Source organism: Syngnathus typhle, linkage group LG17 (genome assembly GCF_033458585.1).
Source record: "Syngnathus typhle isolate RoL2023-S1 ecotype Sweden linkage group LG17, RoL_Styp_1.0, whole genome shotgun sequence".
In the NCBI taxonomy this organism is placed as follows: domain Eukaryota; kingdom Metazoa; phylum Chordata; class Actinopteri; order Syngnathiformes; family Syngnathidae; genus Syngnathus; species Syngnathus typhle.
In genome coordinates this window covers 9,191,394-9,214,349 of record NC_083754.1, presented here as the reverse complement: position 1 = coordinate 9,214,349, position 22,956 = coordinate 9,191,394, and the positions used below count along the sequence as shown (strand labels likewise).

At 49.0% G+C, this 22,956-nt stretch overlaps 1 protein-coding gene and 1 long non-coding RNA gene across 4 annotated transcripts; one reads left to right on the top strand and one right to left on the bottom strand.

The window, feature by feature from the left end:
* Positions 1 to 311: 311 nt before the first annotated feature.
* Positions 312 to 22,890, top strand: LOC133170621 (serine/threonine-protein kinase/endoribonuclease IRE1-like). 3 transcript variants are annotated; one of them, XM_061303681.1, is made up of 32 exons: positions 312 to 431; positions 555 to 1,022; positions 2,303 to 3,890; positions 3,974 to 4,174; positions 4,268 to 4,604; positions 4,669 to 4,907; positions 5,302 to 5,445; positions 5,543 to 5,642; positions 6,076 to 6,319; positions 6,489 to 6,698; positions 7,094 to 7,214; positions 12,515 to 12,635; positions 15,393 to 15,426; positions 15,540 to 15,612; positions 15,705 to 15,777; positions 15,929 to 16,051; positions 16,384 to 16,485; positions 16,546 to 16,807; positions 18,292 to 18,370; positions 18,521 to 18,680; positions 18,747 to 18,862; positions 19,009 to 19,194; positions 19,369 to 19,633; positions 19,714 to 19,804; positions 19,878 to 20,067; positions 20,146 to 20,245; positions 20,334 to 20,533; positions 20,665 to 20,812; positions 20,891 to 21,018; positions 21,149 to 21,272; positions 21,608 to 21,675; positions 21,752 to 22,890. In XM_061303681.1, exons 3-32 carry the CDS (start codon positions 2,328 to 2,330, stop codon positions 22,181 to 22,183), a joined length of 6,234 nt encoding a protein of 2,077 aa, XP_061159665.1. In that variant the 5' UTR covers positions 312 to 431; positions 555 to 1,022; positions 2,303 to 2,327; the 3' UTR covers positions 22,184 to 22,890. The 3 variants fall into 3 exon arrangements, with proteins under 3 accessions (XP_061159665.1, XP_061159664.1, XP_061159666.1); XM_061303680.1 differs by lacking the exon at positions 312 to 431 and having other exon boundaries at positions 438 to 1,022; XM_061303682.1 differs by lacking the exons at positions 312 to 431; positions 555 to 1,022; positions 2,303 to 3,890; ... (6 more) ...; positions 6,489 to 6,698; positions 7,094 to 7,214 and adding an exon at positions 10,037 to 10,302.
* On the bottom strand, positions 8,955 to 9,976 carry LOC133170625 (uncharacterized). The gene is made up of 2 exons (XR_009718608.1): positions 9,715 to 9,976; positions 8,955 to 9,412 (listed from the first exon to the last, which is right to left on the bottom strand). It is a non-coding gene; the product is annotated as an uncharacterized LOC133170625 (long non-coding RNA).
* Positions 22,891 to 22,956: the final 66 nt, after the last annotated feature.

Below are 22,956 nucleotides of genomic sequence, written 5' to 3'. Positions count from 1 at the left end.
GCTGGCTGCAATATTTTGCTGCTCCACTACCACCACCCGCACCATCGTTTTTCGTAAAGAAAAAGCTCATTAGCATCAGCACATCAGAAGGGAGATGAACTGCTTGCATGCCTGCCTTGAGAGTTGAACAGCAGGGGGCCTCATATGATTCATCATGCGGGATCACTTTGCAAAGCTAGAGGGAGCAACAAGAACCTCACACCAGGACAAAGTGTGCCTGTGTGAAGTTATAATCACTGCAACACGTTCCTCTTTCTTTCTTATTATTAGACAATTTACAAAACTCCGGTCAGAAGACCCGACGAACGCCATGCACATTTTCTCGCCAGAAGGTGGTGCTGTTGATAACTGAACGTTTTATTGACCTGCGTTGACGCTCATGCTGACATGCTAAATATGACCGCTAGGTGGCATCATGTTCCGACGAACAGGTACTATGTGCGCCTGCAATTCGTTGGCTCAAATCTGACCAAGATATGAAGCATTTTGACAACATTTTCCGTCGCTTTTAATCGCGATGCAAAGAATTGATTGAATTTTGTTGGTTTTTGTAGGTTGATAAACTGTCGTCCATGTTCAGGCGAGACGGAGCTGAATTTGCGGAAGGGGAAGCGCGCTCCTGCGGTGCCATGACGCAGCTCGCCTCCTCGTCGTGCAGCAGCCGAGCGTCCTCATGCAGTAGTCCATCATGACGAACCCGCGTCCACGGAGGGAGGGGACGCATATGCAATGTCCCCGTTGACGAGGGGGTGTGGCGCGGACCGACTCCCATTCACCAAAACAAACTCAGCCCAGCCCAACCCAGCCCAGAACGCGTATCGCGCCAGAGAGACGTGCCGCGTAGCAAGTTGGGCCGCTCGGAAACCCCCGCAACCAGCCATCTCTATTGGGGGTTGGGGGTGTCCATGGTGCATGGGGCTCATCACGTCCGGAACCAGATCGGATTACGCAGATATTCAAATTCTGTTTTGGATGCTACGGTGTGGCCTGGACATCCCCGAGATGAGGATGCAGTAACCAGGGTGAGACTGAAGTTATTTACATTCTGGATGGATTAAATTTGCAGCGGTTGGATTTGACAATGAACCGGATTATTTTGTCCCTGTAGGTCCCGTTAGATTAACAACCCAAGTCTTCCTCGCAATCGCCATAAATAAAGCGGCCCCGATGATGCTACACTCCAGCCAGCATACTGTGAGGCAAAAATGAAGTCGTGTCTCTTTAAGAGCGCGTTTATGGCAATTAACATCACGTGAATGCGTGAAGCGATGTGGAATATTTTCCCACTCGCATTGTAGATCCCGTAAACCCAAATGTGATGCAACAACATCGCATTTTGGCTCTTCCTATGAGAATTCCTGTTAATTGATTGGGGTTTTAGATTGTTTAAATGGTTACCTACAAAAAAGAGGTTGCGAGGATAAGACCGAGCACATTAATAGTAATATCGCTGTTGGCATTGCAACTGGCACATGTACTGCCTGCCATGCATTGATGTTTGCTGACAGACGTAAATTCTAAAAGGTTGAGGTGTGTTTTTTTTTTTTTTTGTATTATCTGCCTTTAGTAGTTAAGGCACGGAGAATGTCACCTCCCATCATCGCATCTTAATGTACAGTCTGTCAGGAAATGAGTGGAGCTTGGGCGACCAAATGCAGTTTGGACCGGGGTTTACTGAAGGAAAAGGGGAGTTGGAATGGAGGATGAAGGGGAACTGACAGACGGACAAACTAACATAACTACCTAACAAAACAATAACTGGACTGACTGACTGACTGACTGACTGACTGACTGACTGACTGACTGACTGACTGACTGACTGACTGACTGACACAGAACAGACAAAGACATGAGACAAGAACGAGAGTGGTGAGGGGCAGACAGGACTTAAATACAAGACAGGCAATGAGCGGCAGGTGAGGGTGATCACACTGATCATGGGCAGACACAGGAGGGGAGGGGTGAGTACACAGAGACACTAACAGAAACCACAACAACATACACATATCAAAATAACCGGGGACGAGTCATGACAGAGTTGGGATTTTGTAAGATGACATCATTTTAGGGATGTCTGATTTTGTAAATATAATTAATTAATTAATTTATTTATTTATTAATTAATATTCTAACAAATGAGACAAAATCTTTTTTCTGGTTTGTTTTAATAATTTTCAAAATAATTAATTGAAATTTAAGCACGTCGAAGAGTGCTTGCATTTCCGTTCAAAGGGTCATGACAATTGAATGTACTCTGCTGTGCAACAGTGAGTTTGAGTGTTTTCATGTCGTTGCCCTCCAGGCCTTGAGCCGCGCTCTGGGTGGCGATGAGCCATCATGGTGGCGACGGAAGGGGAGCTAGCCAACGTGCCAATACTCCACCCTCTCGGCACGCGCCCTCACCCAAACTGCAGGTCCAGCGCTCCCTCTCGCGAGACACCATTACCATCCACTTCTCCGCTCTGGGCAAGGAGGAGGACGACGAGGAAGAAGAGCTTTATGGAGGGAAGTCAGAGCTGGACGATTCGGGAGCTCTGGAGGTTTGCAGGTCAAAAGAGGACTTGGTTTTTGAATCGGAGAGCACGGCGGCCAGCGCTCACGCAAACGTCGGCTCTTCGGCCATGACAATCATGTCCACCTTGAGCAACCCTCAAGTGAGTTGCACTCCTCCCACCAGCTCCTCTTGGCCTTCCGAAGATCCCTTCGCCAATCTCCCGGCCACAACCTCCAGCTCCTCTTCCCCTTGCAAGTCGTCCGGGCTGTCATCCTCCCGACCTTTCCTCAGCCTGGTCGGGTCCATGTCCAACGAGGCGGAGGCCCGCGAAGCTGCCGTCGCACCGTTGCACGCCCGCCACAGACACTTGATGAAATCTTTTGTCAAGTCCCTCTCCACAGAGACATCAAAGGTTGAGCAGCAGGAAGACTCCGTTCATCATGTTCTTCATCCCGCCCTCCACCAGCAACAAGCGCAACCGTCGCAGCGGCCGCCTCCTCGCAACATGCAACTCTTCAAACAGTTCTCCCAGCCTCGCTTGTCCACCGGCCCTGTCGTAGCCACCCAGGTGGGCGGAGACTCTAAAACGGCCCCCTCATCTCCCACTGTATCGCCGGATGGCAGGTCCTTCTTCAAGGTTCAAGAAGTAGAAGCCAAGATCGAGGATACAAGGCGGCGTCTCTCCGAGGTGATGTCAGACCCCCTGCAGCTTTTTAGTAAGATCATGGGCGAGGAATCGGCCACGGGCAGCCCCCATCGAGCCAGGTTGCTGTCATCCAGTGCGTCGGAGCTGAGCGGCATTGCGGCGGTCAACGGACACTCGGAAGGTTACGGCAGCAGCATCAAGGAGGAGGAGGGAGCAGAGGGCCAGGAAGATGAAGAAACACCCACCGGGCACGGACCCGATTGTGTCGATCTCTCCTTTCCTCTCAGCCAGACCTCTGCATCCGCCTTGGCCAGGTCTCCGTCGCTCAATCTGGGTCGCTGCTCCATGTCGGCCCTGGCGGCCCGTCTGGAAGACGAGGACTTTTGTGAGCTTTACAGCGAAGACTTTGACTTGTGCACTGACACGGAGACCCCGGACGGGGAGCGCCCCGGATCCCGCGGAAGCGCTAGCGAAAGGGAGATGGAGGAAGAAGAGGAGGAAGAAGAGGCAACTGTGCCTTGGATGGGCCTGGTCTGCCTGACCCAGTTGGTGTACGGGTACTTGGTCCTACCGCTCCCGCCGTATGTATGCGCGGTGCTCCACGGCACGTTGGCGGGCTTGACCTTGGCCATTCTGGTCCTTTGGCTGTCAGCTCCGCGGCGCTCCCACTTGGCAATGAGGAAGCAAAGACGCAGGACAGAACCTTGGAACGCGGCCCGGCTCGATATCCAAGAACCGGGCATTTTCAAGGTGAGACATCCGCATCTTTGCTGCTCAGCCAGTTGCACTCAACCCTCTTTTGTCTTCCCTTCTGCACGGCCGTCGCATCTCAGGGCTGGATGAACGAGATCCACAGCTACGACCCGGAGATGTACCACGCCACCCTGACGCACTCAGTCTTCCTACGCCTGGAAGGTTCCATTCTGCGACTGTCAAAACCAAACCGCAACATCTCCCGCCGCGCCGCTCACAACGAGCCTAAGCCTGACGTCACCTACGTCAGCCAGAAGATCTACGACGTGACCGACAGCAAGGTGCGCTAAATTTGCCCAAAGCCAAAGTCGCGAGCGTGCCCATGTACACCGCTTTCAGCCCTGACCTTCTCAACTATGTCCCCTCCTCCAAAGATCTACCTGATGCCACAAAGCCTAGCAAGAAAACGAGTTTGGAACAAGAAGTACCCCATTTGCATTGAGCTGGCCAAGCAGCAGGACTTCATGTCAAAGAAGACCCAAGAGGACGGGAAGCCCACAACGCTGGATGAGAAGGCGGAGCAAGGGGGCAACAAGGTTGAAAAAGCCGACACGTCCACGGACGAGCTAAAGAAGCCGACGCCGGGAGGAGGGGATCTGACAATCTACCTGTTTGGGAGGACCGGGCGGGAAAAAGAGGAGTGGTTCCGGAGATTTCTGCTGGCGTCCCAGATGAAGTCTGATGGCCGAGGCGGCCGTCTGCCCAAGAGTGGTCAGTGTGCGATGCACCAAAATCTTCGCCCTAAATGCCACAATGTCCATTCTTTTTGTTTTAGCCTCGCAGCCCTGCTACAGCCACCAGTGTGTGGGCAGTCAGGAGGCCGACGGCCGAGGAAGCTCCGACGAGCCGTGCCACCCTCAGCCTCGCCGCCGGGAGAGCTCCTCGAGGCAGAGAACCCTCTTGGACTATGACGTGTACATGGCCAAGTACGTCAGCCCCCGGCCCACAAGCCCGGCCGCCGCTGAAAGTCCTGGCGGACGCAGCCCCGACAGGAGCCCCTCGAGCACCAAAAAGGTAAGGAATGTGGTGAAACATCATTTAGATGAAAGTAGTGCTTTGACATCACCCTGTGGCACATTGTTGCGATTATTTGGACTGGGAGCATTTGTGAAATTCAAACAGCTTGGAAATTGGCAGAACAGACGGTTGAACTTTGGAGGTTCTGCTTCTTGATGAGTTGTAATTGATTCATTTCACTTCTCTTTTGGAAAATCTAGAAAATAAGCCTCTATATTTGGAATGTAGCGCTGCAAAATATTGTTTGATGTGGAAAAACACCCTCTGCCAAACCCGAGAAAGAGCTTCTGCTCCGTTTTAAAGCAATAGAGTGTGCTCAGCAAAATAGCAAATTGAGCATCGTTGTATTTTTTCATTTCATTTTTGTTCCATCTAACCGTTTTCCCCTCAGAGGCCCGAGTGTTCACATGAGTCGGCCGAACCAGAAGCCTGGGTCAACGCTTTTTTGGGGAGAATATTCTGGGACTTCCTTGGAGAGAAGCACTGGGCCAACGTCGTCTCCAAAAAGATTCAAATGAAGCTCAGTAAAATCCGGGTGGGTGCTCCCCTTAAATTGATCTCAAATCCAACTCAAATGCGCTTCAAGTACCAACGCACTGAAAGACCCTTTTTGGGATTTTTTTTCCTTTCAGCTGCCGTATGTTATGAATGAGCTCACCTTAACGGAACTCGATATGGGCTTCTCCATGCCCAAGATTCTCGGTGCCTCCAAACCTTCTGTGGACCACCAAGGTAGGAACCTGAACGTGGATTCGCACCCAAAATCTCCCTTCGCCCTTGGCGATGACATCGGCGAGCAATGGTCGAGTTGATTTTCAGCTTGCACTTTTCTGGAAAATAAAACAAACAAACAAACAAACAAGCACATGTCCCACAAAAAGTCCTTTTCCATCATTTTATGCCAACTCATTGAAATGACACATCTGTTTTTAGTTACTTACGGTCTTGGGCTATTCACTGAGAGCTCAGATCTTACTACAGGAAGTTCACCCAGCTAGGAAGTGCAGCTGCCCGAGGCCTGACCTTTTCATCTATGATGACAGGATAAAAGTACTCTTCTGGCAAGGGATGAAATGGCTCGCCGCTAACAGCAATGGTTTTATCGCCATGGCAACCACAGCCACGTAGGTCAAAAGCTTTCTTCTTGTCTGGCTTGTCCCTCCAGGTTTGTGGTTCGATCTGGAGGTCTCCTACACAGGCTCGTTCCTCATGACTCTGGAGACCAAGATGAACCTCGCCCGTCTGGGCAAGGAGGGCGAGGGCCTTGGCGAGCACAGCAAGGAGTGGTCAAGGCCACGCACTTACTGTCTGGCGGACAGCGACGAGGAGTCATCCAGCGCCGGCTCCTCCGATGAGGAGGATCCTGCAGAACTTTTCAGTGACAAAGCCGTTTTCCCCGGAGGCGAAAGGTGAGCAGAGCAATATCTGAAAAGCCACACGAACGTGTTGGTTGGAAGCAAATGTTCCCACCTTCTGACCTAGCGCTGAATTACCTGAGCACCCAGCCGCTCTTTCCCATCATGGGGCCTTAGCAACTTGTCATTAAGAAATAATCAGCGTGACTCACTCTCCACTCAGCTACGTGGGGGGCCACAGGCCCAGCAAGATCATGCGCTTTGTGGATAAGATCGCCAAGTCCAAGTACTTCCAGAAGGCTACAGAAACAGAGTTCATCAAGAAGAAGATGGAGGAGGTGGCCAACACGCCGCTGCTGCTCACCGTGGAGGTGCAGGAGTGTCGAGGCACGCTTGCCGTCAACATACCGCCGCCTCCTACCGACAGGATATGGTAAGTTGACCTTTTATGCTTGAGGGGATAGCGCTAGTGCCCTCTGCTGGATAACACGTCCCATTAAGGCAGTGCTTCTCAAATAGTGGGGCGCGTCCCCCTTGGGCGGCGCGGTGCTATATCTGGGGGGGCGCGTGTGACCCTGGGGAACAGGCTTTTTTTTTTGGCAGTACTAGAATAAAGTGTAATTGCGAATCTTCACAGCAGGGGGCAGTGGCGCTCTCATTGTTACTTCTGTCACGTTTGCGACAGTGCAACATTTTACGACTTACAAGACAAGTTAGGATAGTCACGGTGGGGAAGGGGGGGCGCGAATAGTTTTCTTCTTGCTAGGGGGGGGCGTAACAGAAAATAATTGAGAAGCACTGCATTAAGGTGTACTTCTGGGCGCTCAGGTACGGCTTCCGCAGTCCACCTCACCTGGAGCTCAAAGCGCGGCCCAAACTCGGAGAGAGGGAGGTCACTCTTGTCCATGTGACCGAATGGATCGAGAAGAAACTGGACCAGGAGTTTCAGGTACTTGAACAGTGGCGTAGCCAGGAATTTTTCCAGTAGGGGCGCGCGCCCACAGGAAAAAAAATCTAACATCACCCACGCCGTTCGCTGATTACTAAAACAACATCCGGGTCCGGGAGGCAAACGGTGAATGGATAACATCGCGCACATAGAATAGCGCAAGCACATTCGCGCAAGACTGAAAGAAAAAAACGGCATGAAAATGAATAATCGAAAAAGCTCGATTTTTTTCAACCAGGGCGCAGGGAGTCCTAACCGGGGTGCCGCCCCGGCTTGGCTACGCCACTGTACTTGAACTGGTTGTTCTGCACACTGCGGTCCAATTTCAAGATGCATATGAGTGTGGCAACCTTGAGAGCAGAGCATATTGCATGCAATTTGAAGATGCAGGTTGGAGATTGTAAAATGGCCATCCAATTAATTTTTGGCTGCATGCCAAACACGCACTTCAAATCAACGATAGCCGATGTCATAAATTCAGTAGGGCTGGTGCTACCCTGTGGTACCCCGAAAGTCAAAATATGTTTTGTCCTCCCGACAGAAAATATTTGTCATGCCAAACATGGATGACTTGTGGCTACCCATCATGCACTCTGCCATGGACACGCGTTCCAATGCTAGCTCAATGAGCGAGTCACACGATGCCTTGAGGGGCCCAGAACCCGAAGAGTCCGAGGTCTGCCATATGTGAAGGCGACGTCCGGACTGCTGTTTTTTGTCACCGTGGCAACTGGATGTCGTGGCATTTTGAGAAGTAGCCGTTTGATTGAACAATAAGAAGCATTTCAATCTGTGAGTTACGGTTACACCAAACTTGAGTTGTACGCTGCATATTTCGTGACCTTTCCGACGCCTTGCGAAAAGTTTGTTCACCTTTGTCACAAAGGATGAGTAAATAATTATCCCCCATGAACGAATTCCCTACGGAGACTCTTCCGGCCATCTTTGCTGTGTGTGCCTGGCACGAGTTTGCAAACAGCTCAATGAACGAAACCTTGTTTCTTGCGGGAGAAGTACTTGAGAAAGGAGGCAGTGCTTGCATGGATTGTAATGTACAGTACGAGCAGCCGAACGCTTTGCCGAAATCCAATGAATGTATTTGAGTCGCTCGTTCACTTGACAATGTGCTTCTTAGCAACACTTTTCATTCAAAAGTTAGTCATGTGTTTTTATTGCCAAAGCATTCTTGCAGTCCGGCTCGAAGGGTCATTAGTGGCCAACGTCTGCAGTCGAGTACTCTTGCTTTCAAATCTGTACATTTCCTGACTGACAGTCATCTGCAGGGGGAATATTTATATATATTTTGCCAGCTCAACAGGATTAAAAAACTGACGTTTTGGGGTCTCTTTTCTGGATTTCAGCCATATTGTTTCAATCATGTCAAGAGAGACATCAAGCCAACAAGTGCATCTTTTGCCATTCAATTTTTTTTTTCTGTATTGTGTGCAGATCTGGCAACATTTAGTTGCTTTACAGGTGACGGTTTCTTGTCAGTGTCACTGAGGCAGAAAGTGCCTTTAAAATAAGCAAACATTCCTCCACAGTGCACCATTTGCAGCCACGCTTAAAAAAATGTGCCATTGTTGTACAAATTGTTTCCACAAGTTTTGATGTTCATTTGCACTGTGAAGAAACATTGCTGTTGTGTTCAGTGATGTTACAGTTCAGGTCATTGTGTATCAATTAAAAAAAAAGCTAATAAATGGAGGTCATAATTTGATATAGATGAAGCAAAGAGCATTTATGTTAAACATCACTTTATTAGGACTTCATGTAACCCGGGAAAATACTCAGAACAGACACCTAGTTGTTCAGCATCAAGCATTTCTGGTTATCCTAGAATTTCCAGTTTAAAAAAAAAAAGTCAACTGCCAAGTGATTGTAAAATTAACCGCCTCTCACTTGTGACAATTACACTACAACTGTGTCTTGCTTTAAAAGAGAAACTTGGGAAAGTTGCCAAGAAACTCCAGTTATAACAGGACTTGTGATTTTTGTTCTTGCACCATTTCTTTTAAACCTGCATGACCACCAAATATGTCAACCAGGATTCACATAGTGCATTATTCATTAAGACATTAAATGAAACTCGTTCTTAAGAGGAAAATGTGCTTTATTTGAATATATAGCACACTCTTCTAAGCCACGTGGATCCAGTTCAGTTCAGGCTGTCGTGGGGGGGGGGGGCTTGAGACGCCCTGCGTGATAAAATAGAAATGTATTAAATAAGTCAAACAGCGACAAACCTGGCATACAATAATATATGGGGCTGGATCCGATTTTAAGTTTACTTCATTGTACAAACGCATTTGAATCATTATGAACAGCGCCAACTTCTTAAAAACGCATTCTTACATAGTAAAGGCCTCTGTGGTGCACCATGTGTTTGCTAGCCACGTGACAACTATTTCGCCATGGCTTAGCATTCACTTCTGTGAGAAAAGAAAAAGAAAAGGCCACCTTTTAATTCTCTTAGTCCGGATTGAATCAAAGTGCTTACCATAACATTTGTCAATCGATGCGGCCTAGGGGTAATGATGACGCACCGTGAACAATGAACGCTTCATGAAAATATAAAAAGCGACATAATCAAAGCGTCATCTTGCAAGGAAATTTATAAATAAAAACTAAATTAAGATATTTTTCGGGCACGAAGCCCGCGCCTCCGACGAGAATCCGTCTCGGCGGCGAAAACATGTTGGGCAGTAGCCTGCTCCCAGAAGTGATTTGAACCATTTCCGTCGCCTGTCCTCGTCTCTTATTTGCTGGCACCGCCCCTCGGGACGGCCCCTCCTCCAATCTTGTGTCACGTCTTCCCCAAAGTCCCACCCCCTCCCAGGTTTCATTTCAGGAAGCAAAAAAGCTAACTGGTATGGCCGGAGCGCTGCCACAATGCTGTTTTCGACTCTCGATCAAACCTTTCACAACATTCGCGTAGCCAGCAAAATGACGTCTTGTATGGAGTGAACGGACGTCAAAGACCAGTCGTCTCCTTTCGTTTCTCAGACCCCAAATGATGGACTGGACAGTGAGCAGCCGGGCCCTGCTCTGGTGCATGTTGCTCTACTATGCCGCTCTGCCACTCAAGGTATCAACTAGCACACGTTTGACTTAACGCAAGTGAAAAACTAATTCTTCCAGGTGATTAACGCCACTGGCTACTATTAGCTTGGGCTCAAGGTATGGTGAGCCTGCTTTGCGTGTACCAAAAGCACATCATGAGCCAGGGAGCTTCACAGAACCTGACGTATAAACGTAAAATGGCGTAATTGATGACGTCGAATTTGTTTACAGAGTGACAATTTTGGTCAGATGTTGATAGGGCAGTAGTATGCAAAGGCGGTTGATACTCTTGTGACTGATGTGTCGTAAGAGCAGCATGTGTTTTTGTTATCGTATCTGTTAATTCAATCGTGTTGCACATCTTCCACTCAGCCCAATAAACATCAATGTGATGTGAAAAGTCGGTGTAATTTTCACCACAGGAGGCAGAGCGTGTATGATGGTCGATGGAGAGTGCAGTATGCAACTTGCTAACTTGCCGTAGGTGGGTGTTACAGATGACCAGAGATGCATGGAATGGATGGATTGCATCACAGCAGAGGAAGTGGATTTCGAGTTTATTGCAATGAACTTGGGCTGGCACTCGAAATTATTGGTTAGTTTGCAGATTTTATGAAGGGCGAGCAATGAACAATGCAAATTGATGAAAATCCAAATTCTGTTGTTGGCAATATTTGTGGAGCACGCCGGAATCGCACGTCTGTGTGGAATTAACTCGTTTTACCAGTACAAGTTTTCTCCGGAAGCTTCATTGCACATTCCAAAAACCATCCGCGTTTTTGCTTCATTGAAAATGCCAAAGCTAGTTACACACCGTACTGCGAAGGGACAGCGGTAGCTTGCTGTTATTTGATGCTGGTTGCTAAGTGACCCAACGGGAAGTAGCCCGGCGCCTTTTTCCGCTGGCTTGGAGGGAAAGTCAGAGTAATTTGATGTTTGTTGCCTGTTCCTGATCTCTGCGGACTTGTGGTCCCATCGCAGCGCACCAACACAGGCCACTTGGCTTACAAATAAGTTGCGGTCTTGCGCTATCTTATCACAGCTGCAGATTGGCTACGCGTGCCCACGCAGGGGTCCAACACGTGACATGACCCACGCTGGGCCGAAACACCGCCGCGCTTCTGATAAGCGCACATGGGCTTCAACAAATACACGGCGGCGATGTGAAATTTGCTGGCTCGATGATGACAAACTTGAGCTCAATGCGGATTGTTTGATCATTTTATGTTTGCGCATGCTAATGATGCCTCCAGTCTTGTATTGCGCATGAGCAGTTTCATCATCTGCCTAGCATTGGTGTCTCGAATAAAATTGGGAAAAGCTGACAACAGTGGACATTTCCTCCGTACACCTAGTGTTGCTTTTTCCTTCTCCACCTTTGGCCTCATTGTTGTAGTTTTTTTTCTGCTAACAGCACATTACCGCTGAGGGGGCGGCGGGTACTTTGTGTTCATCTTAAGGGCACTTGAAATCCCCCAGACTCCACCCATTAAAAGTGTCTAAATGCTGAGATGAGTCTATTAGCAATTAGCGATGGCTAATCTGCATCATATCCACCCCCACCCCAAGGACCCTTCAGGGGGATTAGTGCGAGATTTCCATCAATAGCGATGACAAAGATGACAATCTTGGCTGCTCCGTTGTTGGTGGCACAACAAAAACAAAACAGTGTAACTTTGTTGTCCAAGCTGCATTTTGCGGATTCCAAATCAGCTGAAAATCCCCTAAAGCGTGCTTGCATATCACTAGCCTCGTCACATTATTGTCAAGTTATTTCAACTTGTTTGCCAAAATGTGTGTGTGTGTGTGTGTGTGTGCGTGTGCGTGTGTGAGGAGAGGGGTTCCAATTGTGCAGAGTCGCGGCTACTGGACTCTTATTTGTGGAATTTGTAGTTGTCTCTTGTTTTCTGAGAACATTCCAAAATGACAAGCTATTATGCTAACGACGCTATATCAAACTTTTCAGAATGCTGCACGGAGAAACTTCCTCTTTACTTTCTGCTTTACGTATTTCTGTTTTTGGGTAGGCTGCAAACATGAGTCGCTGAGGTATTTGAGGGGGAGTCCCCTGGCGAGGTTATCTGGTTTTCTTCCCGTTTCACTTGCACCACAGAAATGTAGCATCAGCATGTTGTTCAATGAAAAAACCTTTGATGCTCTTAATTGCACGTGACAAGGCATTTTGGTAATGGCGTTGCTCTTTGTTTTTTTGTTTGTCTTGCCTGCCATCTTTTCAGGTGTTTTGCAACGGCGGCACGGTTTCGCTCCCCGAGAGCTTGCTCTTTGTGTCCACTCTGGATGGAAATTTGCACGCAGTGAGCAAGAAATCCGGTTCCATCAAATGGACGCTGAAAGAAGGTGAGCACATACTTGTTTTATTGTCTGATAGCTACCCGAGGAGGTTTCTGAGATGACTGCAGACGTTGCGGTTGGGCCGCACTTGAGATCTCGCTTTGACTGTGGAAAAATGTGTAATGATTAACGGCCAGGGGGGGGCAAATACAGCTTGGCTGCTGTCAAGGTTGACACAGGCGCGCCAACAGGGCCGTCTTCTGCGCTTGTCAGAGATAAGACAGAAAATAGTTGCCTTTTGCAGTGACCGCAACCCTAACACACACACACGTGCACGCTTGTTGACTGCTTCGGGCACGTCTAAAGGATCAGGACCATCTGGTCCACAACCTGTGTGTTCACACCAGCAAGATTATAATTCTTCTTACTTGTCTTTTAACTGGGGCCATTTTCAGAGTAGTGATTCATTTTTTAGTGTACCGTATTTTCCGCACCATAAGGCGCACTTAATTATTACTTAATTATCTAAAAAAAGAAAAACGAAGGTGCACCTTTTAATAAGGTGCGCCTTTTGTGTGGACCGAATTCCAAAATCTGTAAAGTTGTTTTGTGTGGCACACAGAGAGGTAATATCCTGGCGTAATATGTAGACTCGATGAACCAATCAGAGGACATGACGTTTTATGTAGATCTGGGGAAAAAACAACAATCAGAGGAGTGTACGCAACACGTAGAGTACGTACCTCCGCCGCCATAGATAAATAAATACTATCGGTTTGTGCATAGCAAACGGCATTAGAACCTTCTAAAATGGCATCGGCAAAGAGCCATGCCTACAAGGCACAGTTCAAGGTTTTTGGAAAGCCGGGACCATTGCCGAAGACCAACATGACAAGGACGAGACAATTAACCTGAAGCGCCTTATGTTGTGGAAACCTTCCGGACTATAAGTCGCTCTGGAGTACAAGTCGCTCCAGCCATAAAATGCATAATAACAAAGAAGAATAAGACATAAGTCGCACTGGAGTATAAGTCGCATTTTGGGGGGGGAATTTTATCTGATAAAATTCAACACCAAGAACAGACACATCATCTTGAAAGGCAATTTGAAATAAAAATAGAATAGAGGCAACAACAGGCTGAATAATTGTCCGGTATGCTAACATTACATTACACATAAACAAGAAACTGAGCACGTGCCTGATGTAAAATATTAAGAGTTATTCAAATAACTATAGCATAGATTACATGTGAACAAGTTTACCAAACCATCTGTATAACTCCAAATCACTGAATCCAATGAAATCTTCATCCTTTGTGTCACTTTCAAACAACTTCTCTAACTCCAGAGGTAGAAGATGCAGCGCTTTCTCTTCTACGTGACTTACGTCAACTCATCGTCAGTTGCAGTTCCAATTATTCCACAGGCCTAGAGCGCCCTTATGCAGTTTAGTGTGAAAATAACAAGTCGATTATATAATAATGTGTTAATAATTTCACACATACACTACCGTTCAAAAGTTTGGGGTCACCCAAACAATTTTGTGTTTTCCATGAAAAGTCACACTTATTCACCACCATACGTTGTGAAATGAATAGAAAATAGAGTCAAGAGATTGACAAGGTTAGAGATAATGATTTGTATTTGAAATAAGATTTTTTTTACATCAAACTTTGCTTTCGTCAAAGAATCCTCCATTTGCAGCAATTACAGCATTGCAGACCTTCGACATTCTAGCTGTTAATTTGTTGAGGTAATCTGGAGAAATTGCACCCCACGCTTCTAGAAACAGCTCCCACAAGTTGGATTGGTTGGATGGGCACTTCTTGCGTACCATACGGTCAAGCTGCTCCCACAACAGCTCAATGGGGTTCAAATCTGGTGACTGCGCTGGCAACTCCATTACCGATAGAATACCAGCTGCCTACTTCTTCTCTAAATAGTTCTTGGACAATTTGGAGGTGTGTTTTGGGTCATTGTCCTGTTGTAGGATGAAATTGGCTCCAATCAAGCGCTGTCCACTGGGTATGGCATGGCGTTGCAAAATGGAGTGATAGCCTTCCTTATTCAGAATCCCTTTTACCCTGTACAAATCTCCCACCTTACCAGCACCAAAGCAACCCCAGACCATCACATTACCTCCACTATGCTTAACAGATGGCGTCAGGCATTCTTCCAGCATCTTTTCAGTTGTTCTGCGTCTCACAAACATTCTTCTTTGTGATCCAAACACCTCAAACTTTGATTCATCCGTACACAACACTTTTTTCCAGTCTTCCTCTGTCCAATGTCTGTGTTCTTTTGCCCATCTTACTTTTTCTTTTATTGGCCAGTCTCAGATATGGCTTTTTCTTTGCCACTCTGCCCTGAAGCCCAGAATCCCGCAGCCGCCTCTTCACTGTAGATCAGGGGTGTCCAAACTACGGCCCGCGGGCCAACTGCGACCCGCGGTCCAGTTTTTATTGGCCCGCAGCAAATTCTGAAAACATAATTGAATATGGCCCGCACAAGAAAATTGAGCTCAACTCTGTTGCACTTCTCAGTTTCAACACTAGATAGAGCCCGCGACACAAATGAAATCAAGCGAAGCGTTCAACGTCCCATTAGCAAACCCCTCAAGGACGAGAAGCGAGCGCACAGCGTGCAACGTCCCAAAACTGCGACTGGAAAACACGATTACAAAACAAAACGATTTCATGCTGGTCGACCGATTTCTCAGAATTTCAAAACATTTGCCATTGGGATGAATAATTTCTGGTCACCGTCTGTTGTGCTGATTGCTGCATCTGTCACTCTTGAAAGTCAACTTTTTGTCCTTCCAGATCCAGTTCTTCAGGTCCCCACCCATGTTGCAGAGTATGTTGCTTTTAGTGCTTTCACGTATTTCCAACATTTTCACTGGTCCTTCAATTGCTTGCTGTCGGTGCGACATTAAAGGCGCCCTTGTTTTTCTTCCGCGTAACTTCCAGGCCGGCCTTTCTGCCCGACCCCAATGATGGCAGCCTGTATTCTCTGGGTGGAAAGAACAATGAAGGACTCACAGTAAGAGCTTGAATCTTGTCTCACTCTCATAAGTTAGCATCCAATAATAGGATGTTCCCATTGGGTCATGTGTATTTGTCGTTCTTAAACAGAAATTACCGTTCACCATTCCGGAGTTGGTGCAAGCGTCTCCCTGCCGCACTTCTGATGGAATCCTATACATGGGTAAGGCCCATCCTGAACTCTGTGACGTCAGTTTGCAAAGTGCAGCAGATAGAAGAGGATGAGAAGTCCGATGCAAGGAAGCTTATAGCCTGTCGCCCTGCACCAAGTCATCGCTGAATACTGACCGTGATGTGCGTGTGTGTGTGTGTAGGTAAGAAGCAGGACTTGTGGCATGTGGTGGACCTGTTGACCGGTGAGAAGCAGCAGACACTGACATCATCCTTTGCCGACATGCCGTGTCCGTCCTCCTCTCTACTCTATCTGGGACGCACAGGTAAGCAAAACGAAAGGCATCCCAGTTAACGCATCGTCATTTGTGCGGCGAGTCGAATTGTGATGGGACCTGTTCCACTGAATCCACTTTGAAGTCATGGAGCTCCTTTGACTTGTTTTGCTCCTCAAACGTTTTTGGACGCGCATCCTTCAGGGTATTTATTATGCGGCAGCAAGAAAATGATCTTTGGCGCGACGCCTGACATTCAAATCAAGTTTTACTTTTCTGCATTGTCAAGGTGAAATGGATACTGGCCCCTCTCCCTGCCTTTTGTTCACGTTGCATAACTTGCATGGCCTATTCAAAGTGGAAACATTGCGTCCCCGTTTCAGAATACACCATCACCATGTACGACACCAAAAGCCGCGAGCTGCGCTGGAACGCCACTTATTCGGACTATGCCTCCACCCTTCCCGACGATGACGCCAAATACAGTAAGGCAGCTAGCAAGCCAGCGTTGGTCGCCACGCTAATCCGGGTGACTCCGCCCGCAGAGATGGCTCACTTTGTGTCCAACGGCGACGGGCTGGTGGTGACGGTGGACATCGAGTCTGGCGACGTCCGGTGGGTCCAAAACTACAACTCGCCCGTCGTGGCCATGTACATCTGGCAGCGTGAGGGCCTGCGCAAAGTCGCTCACACAAATGTCGCTGTGGAAACCCTACGCTATCTCACCTTCATGTCTGGAGAGGTGGGCCGAATCACCCAGTGGAAATACCCCTTCCCCAAGGAGCAGAAGCCGGACAATAAGATGATGTAAGCAAATAGAAGCCGCTGGTTGCTTTGCTTTTTGCTCTGTGTCGGGGAGCTCCCAATTTTTGGTTTAGTTTTGAGTCTGAGGCTCATTTCCCCTCTTTGAGAAGGGGAATCGGAGGGTGTGTTCCAATTACAGGGGACTCACACTCCTCAGCCTTCCTGGTAAGGTCTATTCAGGGGTGCTGGAGAGGAGGGTCCGTCGGGAGGTCGGACCTCGGATTCTGGACGGGCAGTGTGGCTTTCGTCCTGGCCGTGGAACAGTAGACCAGCTCTACACCCTCGGCAGGATTCTCGAGGGGGCATGGGAGTTCGTTCAACCAGTCCACATGTGTTTTGCGGACTTGGAGAAGGCGTTCGACCGTGTCCCTCGGGAAGTTCTGTGGAGGGTGCTTCGGGAGTACAGGGTGCCAAGCCAACTGATAAGGGCGGTTCGGTCCCTGTATCACCGATGCCAGCGTTTGGTCCGCATTTCCGTCAGTAAGTCGGATTCGTTCCCAGTAAGGGTTGGACTCCGCCAAGGCTGCCCTTTGTCACCGATTCTGTCCATAATTTTTACGGACAGAATTTCTAGGCGCAGCCGAGGCGTTGAGGGTGTCCGGTTTGGGGACCTCAGCATCGTGTCTCTGCTTTTTGCAGACAACGTGGTGCTGTTGGCTTCTTCAGGCCGTGATCTCCAGCTCTGACTGGAGCGGTTCGCAGCCGAGTGTGAAGCGGTCGGGATGAGGGTCAGCACCTCCAAATGGTCCTCGGTCGGAAAAGGGTGGAATGCCCTCTCCAGATCAGCGATGAAATCCTGCCCCAAGTGGAGAAATTCTTGGGGTCTTGTTCACGAGTGAGGGCAGGATGGAGCACGAGATCGACAGGCGGATCGGTGCAGCGTCGCCAGAAATGCGGACTCTGTACCGGTCCGTCGTGGTGAAGAGAGAGCTGAGCCAAAAGGCAAAGCTCTCAATTTACCGGTTGATCTACACTCCTACCCTCACCTATGGTCACGAGCTATGGGTATTGACCGGAAAAACGAGATCCCGGATACAAGCAGCCGAAACGAGTTTCCTCCGCAGGGTGTCCGGGCTCTCCCTTAGAGATAAGGTGAGAAGCTCGGTGTTCCGGGAGAGACTCGGAGTAAAGCCGCTGCTCCTCCACGCTGAGAGGAGCCAGATGAGGTGGGTCGGGCATCTCATCAGGATGCCTCCTGGACGCCTCCCTGGGGAGGTGTTCCGGGCATGTCCCAACGATAGGAGACCCCGCGCTGAAGAGACTATGTCTCTCGGCTGGCCTGGGAACGCCTTGGAATCCCCCGGGATGAAGAGGCTGGGGAGAGAGAAGTCTGGGACTCCTTCCTAAAGCTGCTGCCCCGCGACCCAACCCTGGATAAGCGGAAGAAAATGGATGAATGGATGGGCTCATTTCCCCGCATCCTGTTGCACACCTCTTCAAGAATGTAAAGCATGCTCTTTGATGTTTCTTTTTTCATTTTGTGATAGGGCCACTTTGTATGTGGGTAAATACTCCACCAGCTTGTATGCGTCTCCCTCCCTGGTGCACGATGGAGTCACAGTGGTGGTGAGTGCCTCAGGATAAGGATGTCAACATAGTCGTGTTTGCTGTCACCTTTTAGTAATAAACTCGAGCTGAGCCCGCAATGGGAAAAATTTTGAAGTGGATTGAGTGCCTTCGTTTGTGAATGGCTTAAATATTTGTTTGGGTGCGCAGCCTCGAGGAAGCACCTTCCCCATGTTGGAGGGCCCCGACAGGCGGGAGATGGATGAGGACGAAGAGTGCGTCATCACGCCCAGCACCAGCGTCCAATTCAATGCGGCGCTCCGCCAGCGCAAGCGCATGAACTTCATGCGCAACTACCTGCTGCTCATCGGTAGGCCCACCACACGCCGACATCCTCGCACTTTACCGTTTTAAGCACAAGAGGCTTGCCTTCTAGGTCATCACGAGACACCGCCTGAAGCTCACAACAAGATCCTGGAAAGGTTCCCTGACAACTTTCCTCGTAACCAAGGGAACGTCATTCCACCGACTGGCAACAAGAAGGCTGAGGAGGTGAGCGTGTGTGTGTCCTTCCACTAAATTTTATTTTATTTATTTATTTATTATTATTTATTTGTTTTGCCTTGTGTGAATGTGACTAATGCTGTGGTCCTCAAGAGTAAAAGTTTCTTTGGGTGCTCGCTTTCTTCATCTTCTAGGAGGAGGACAATGTTGTCAGGAATGACATTCCCATGCCTGAAACCTCGATCCAAGAACCCGGGCTGAGTGGTCGCACCGTGCGCCCGGAGGCCCCTGTGGACTCCATGCTCAAAGACATGGCCACCATCATCTTTTCTACTTTTCTTCTGGCTGGCTGGGTGGCCTTTGTGATCACCTACCCCAAGGCAAGTTAAATAGCGACATCGAGTGGAGCAATAATTGTTGCACTGTCCTTTTAATCATGCTTTTGTTTGAATTTTCAGCTTCCGCCGTAGCTTGTTTCCATATTTCACAACTGACAAGAAACCACAAGACATTTTTCTTTTGTCCAAGATCCTTTAGTGCCTTTTTTGTTGCAGAGTGTCCACAAGCAGCAGCAGCTGCAGCACCAGGAGTTCCAACGGCAGATGGAGGAGAGGTTGGAGATGTTGCAGAGACAACAGCCTTTCCCCACCGCCGACGCGTCGCTTCCTCTGGTCTCAGACAGCGACTACCTGGAAGCGGCTCGTGCTCGCTCGGAATGCTCAGACCACAGCAGCCCCAACGTGACCCCGCGCGCCTCCAACCATTCCAACCTCTCCCTTTCCGAGCTGGGCGCCTCTGCCAATGAGCACGAGGACGGAGGTGAAGTCAAGATGGCGTTCGTCGACGCTCCTCGTTGTCGAGAAGACACCGTTGACGGTTTGTCCTTTTTGTCTCATCAGAGGACGACTTCACCATTGTGAGAGTGGGCAACATAACATTCAATCCCAAACGAGTGCTGGGTCACGGCGCAGAGGGCACCATCGTGTACAAGTAAGTAGAAGAAAGGTAGACGGGATTTGGTTGTCGGGCTCGGCTCTCCAATCTATTTGGCTTTTGCCGCCAGGGGTCAGTTTGACAACCGTCAGGTGGCAGTAAAGAGAATTCTCCCGGAGTGCTTCAGCTTTGTAGATCGGGAAGTTCAACTGCTGCGGGAGTCGGACGAGCACCCTAATGTCATTCGATACTTCTGCACCGAGAGGGACCGCCAGTTCCAGTACATTGCCACCGAGCTGTGCGCTGCCACGCTTCAAGAGGTTCGCCGTCGTTGGCTCAAGCGTTTATTTGGCATAGTAGAGTGTGTGTGATGTTCCGCTCCGTTGCCTTCTGTCCAGTATGTAGAGATAAAAGATTTTGACCGTCGCGGACTGGAGCCGGTGATGCTGTTGCAGCAGGCCACCTCGGGACTGGCTCATCTGCACTCCCTCAACATTGGTCATTGTTTTTAAATGCTTGTTCTGCATTTGCGACAACACTACATCGTCAGCCTCGCCCCCGCCTCAACCTTGACTTCTCCCTGCAGTTCACAGAGACCTGAAACCTCACAACATCCTGGTGTCCATGCCCAACGCCCACGGGCGGGTGCGGGCCATGATCTCCGACTTTGGCCTGTGCAAGAAATTAACAGCGGGCCGTCACAGTTTCAGCAGAAGGTCCGGCGTGCCGGGGACGGAGGGATGGATCGCTCCCGAGGTTCTCAGCGAGGACTGGAAAGACAACCCGGTGAGTTCAAAGTCCAGCTGTGCCAAATGGCCACATATCAGAGCTATAGCATCTACACTACAGTACAATTCTCGTTTCTGTCGACTCACCACTGATGTTCACAGTATATTTTGTCTCTTGTCCTTTTGAAGACCTGCACTGTTGATATCTTCTCTGCCGGATGCGTCTTCTACTACGTGGTGTCTCAAGGTCGCCACCCTTTTGGCAAGTCCCTGCAGAGGCAGGCCAATATCCTGTTGGGCGCGTACAGCCTGGACTATCTGCAGACCGACAAACACGGTGAGGCCCGAACCTGATCGCCAGGGGATTTGTGAGCGCCTCGTCACGGCCCCTCTTTGTGTCATTGTCTCGAACCAGGCGACATCGTGGCTCGAGAGCTAATCGAGCAGATGTTGAGCATGGAGCCTCATCTGAGGCCTTCGGCCGAGTGTGTTCTCAAGCACCCTTTCTTCTGGAGCCTGGAGAAGGAACTGCAGTTCTTCCAGGTCTGTCCTGTTAGTCGCACATAAATGAAATGAGTCGAATCGAATGGGAGTTAGGGTTGGGGGAGGGGGGGGTTGCAGAGCAGGCTAATCTTGTGAGCTGCATTACTTGCATGCTTGTTGTCGCTGGCAGGATGTGAGCGACAGAATAGAGAAGGAGCCGCTGGACGGAGCCATCGTAAGCCAGCTGGAGCGAGGGGGGTGTGCAGTGGTCAAGAGTGACTGGAGGGAGCATATCACGGTGCCGCTGCAGACGGGTAGGACACAAGAAAAACGCCGTCGCCCCACGGCTGTGGCTCATTCATACATTTTGTTCATTCGTTTGACTTTATGGCCAAGGGCAGATCTGTTATGAGCCTGGCGCTTTAAAGGCTCATTTGATGTATTGGTGAACAAGGTTCGAAATTTAGGAAGCACGTTCCACATGGCATAAAAAATAAAAGCATATTTCTCTCGTTGATGTAAGTTACAAGACTCCTATTCTAAGCACTTTGTGCTCTAGGATGTTTAACCTTCTGTGTTAGGATGAAGCTCTTTGAGGCAAATTTCCATGTTTGTATTCAACACAACATGCAATTCTCATGGCTTGCAGACCTGAGAAAGTTCCGTTCCTACAAAGGCAGCTCAGTCCGAGATCTGCTCCGTGCAATGAGGAACAAGGTAAGCGTGCGGGTGCTCGCCTCCTTTGTGCTCACAACTTCATGGCCATGGCCTTTCACTCGCCTTGTTTGAACAGAAACATCATTACCGGGAGTTGCCCGCCGAGGTCCAGGAGACGCTGGGCTCCGTCCCTGATGACTTTGTTTGCTACTTCACTTCCCGTTTCCCCCACCTGCTCATGCACACATACCTGGCCATGTGGACGTGCGCGGCAGAGAGGTTTTTCCTGCCTTACTATTCCATCGCGGCAAAAGCGGACCACCTGCCACAAAGTCGACACCCATCGACGGACTCATCGCGACCCCCAGAATCCGCACACTGCTCACAAGCGGAAGCGCAGGAGGGACATGGCCCTGTGGGACCGCACCAGTCCTCTGCTTCTGCAGACCTGCCGGCCGAGACTCCTGAAGCGTTGCCGTCAGACCCGCACTGTCATGCGCTCACCTCTGAACCCCCGACATCTCATCTCAGGTTAAGTGGGTCTGACGGTAGATCGAAGCAAACGTAGTTTGTCCGCATCTCGCACACGATTGCCTTTTTCACCTTAAAGAGTGGCGGGTCAGTCGCTGAGTTTGGTACCGGTGAGGACCGAGCCTGCAGTGCTTGGGAGCCGCTCAACCAGAACAGCCGCTGCACCGTGGATTTAACAAGTGCCTTCTTGACTTAAATGCAACAAAGCTCAACAATTCAAAAGGTTGTTGGATTGTGTGTTGTAGCTGAAGTGAGTGTTTTTCTATTTTCATTTTAATATCAAGTCCAAAAATAGTATTTGTCCCAAAAATGTCCGGCCTTCTATTGTGGGAATTGTTGATGATAATTGTTGAACATATGGGGTAGTTTTATTGTGCAATTATGTATTTTGCGGTGAATTTGTTCATCGCCAAGATACTGTATGAATATTTTTATAGACTTGGTCCATGTGGCAAATGTGCCTTTAAAAAAGAAAACTCAACAAAAGCAAGGCATCACTGTGCTGAATGGCTCCAGACGGTTGTAGTTGACTTTTGTAAAGCGCGATGTGCTGCGAGTGGAACTTTTTCCGAGATTTTCAGGATGGAAATACTGGAGGTATTTTTTCTTTAAATGATGTGATTATCTATTCAAGTGTGACTTTTAAGGTCAATGCAGAATGCTCGTGCTTTGGAACGTTCCTCATGTGTGTCAAAATGAAGTTGTTAACTTGCACATTAAATTCTATTTTGTTTTTTACTGAAATTGACTGGTGTGTATCGGTTTAGTCTATTTCAACTGGTTGAATCATCAGCGTTCATGTGTTGCAGG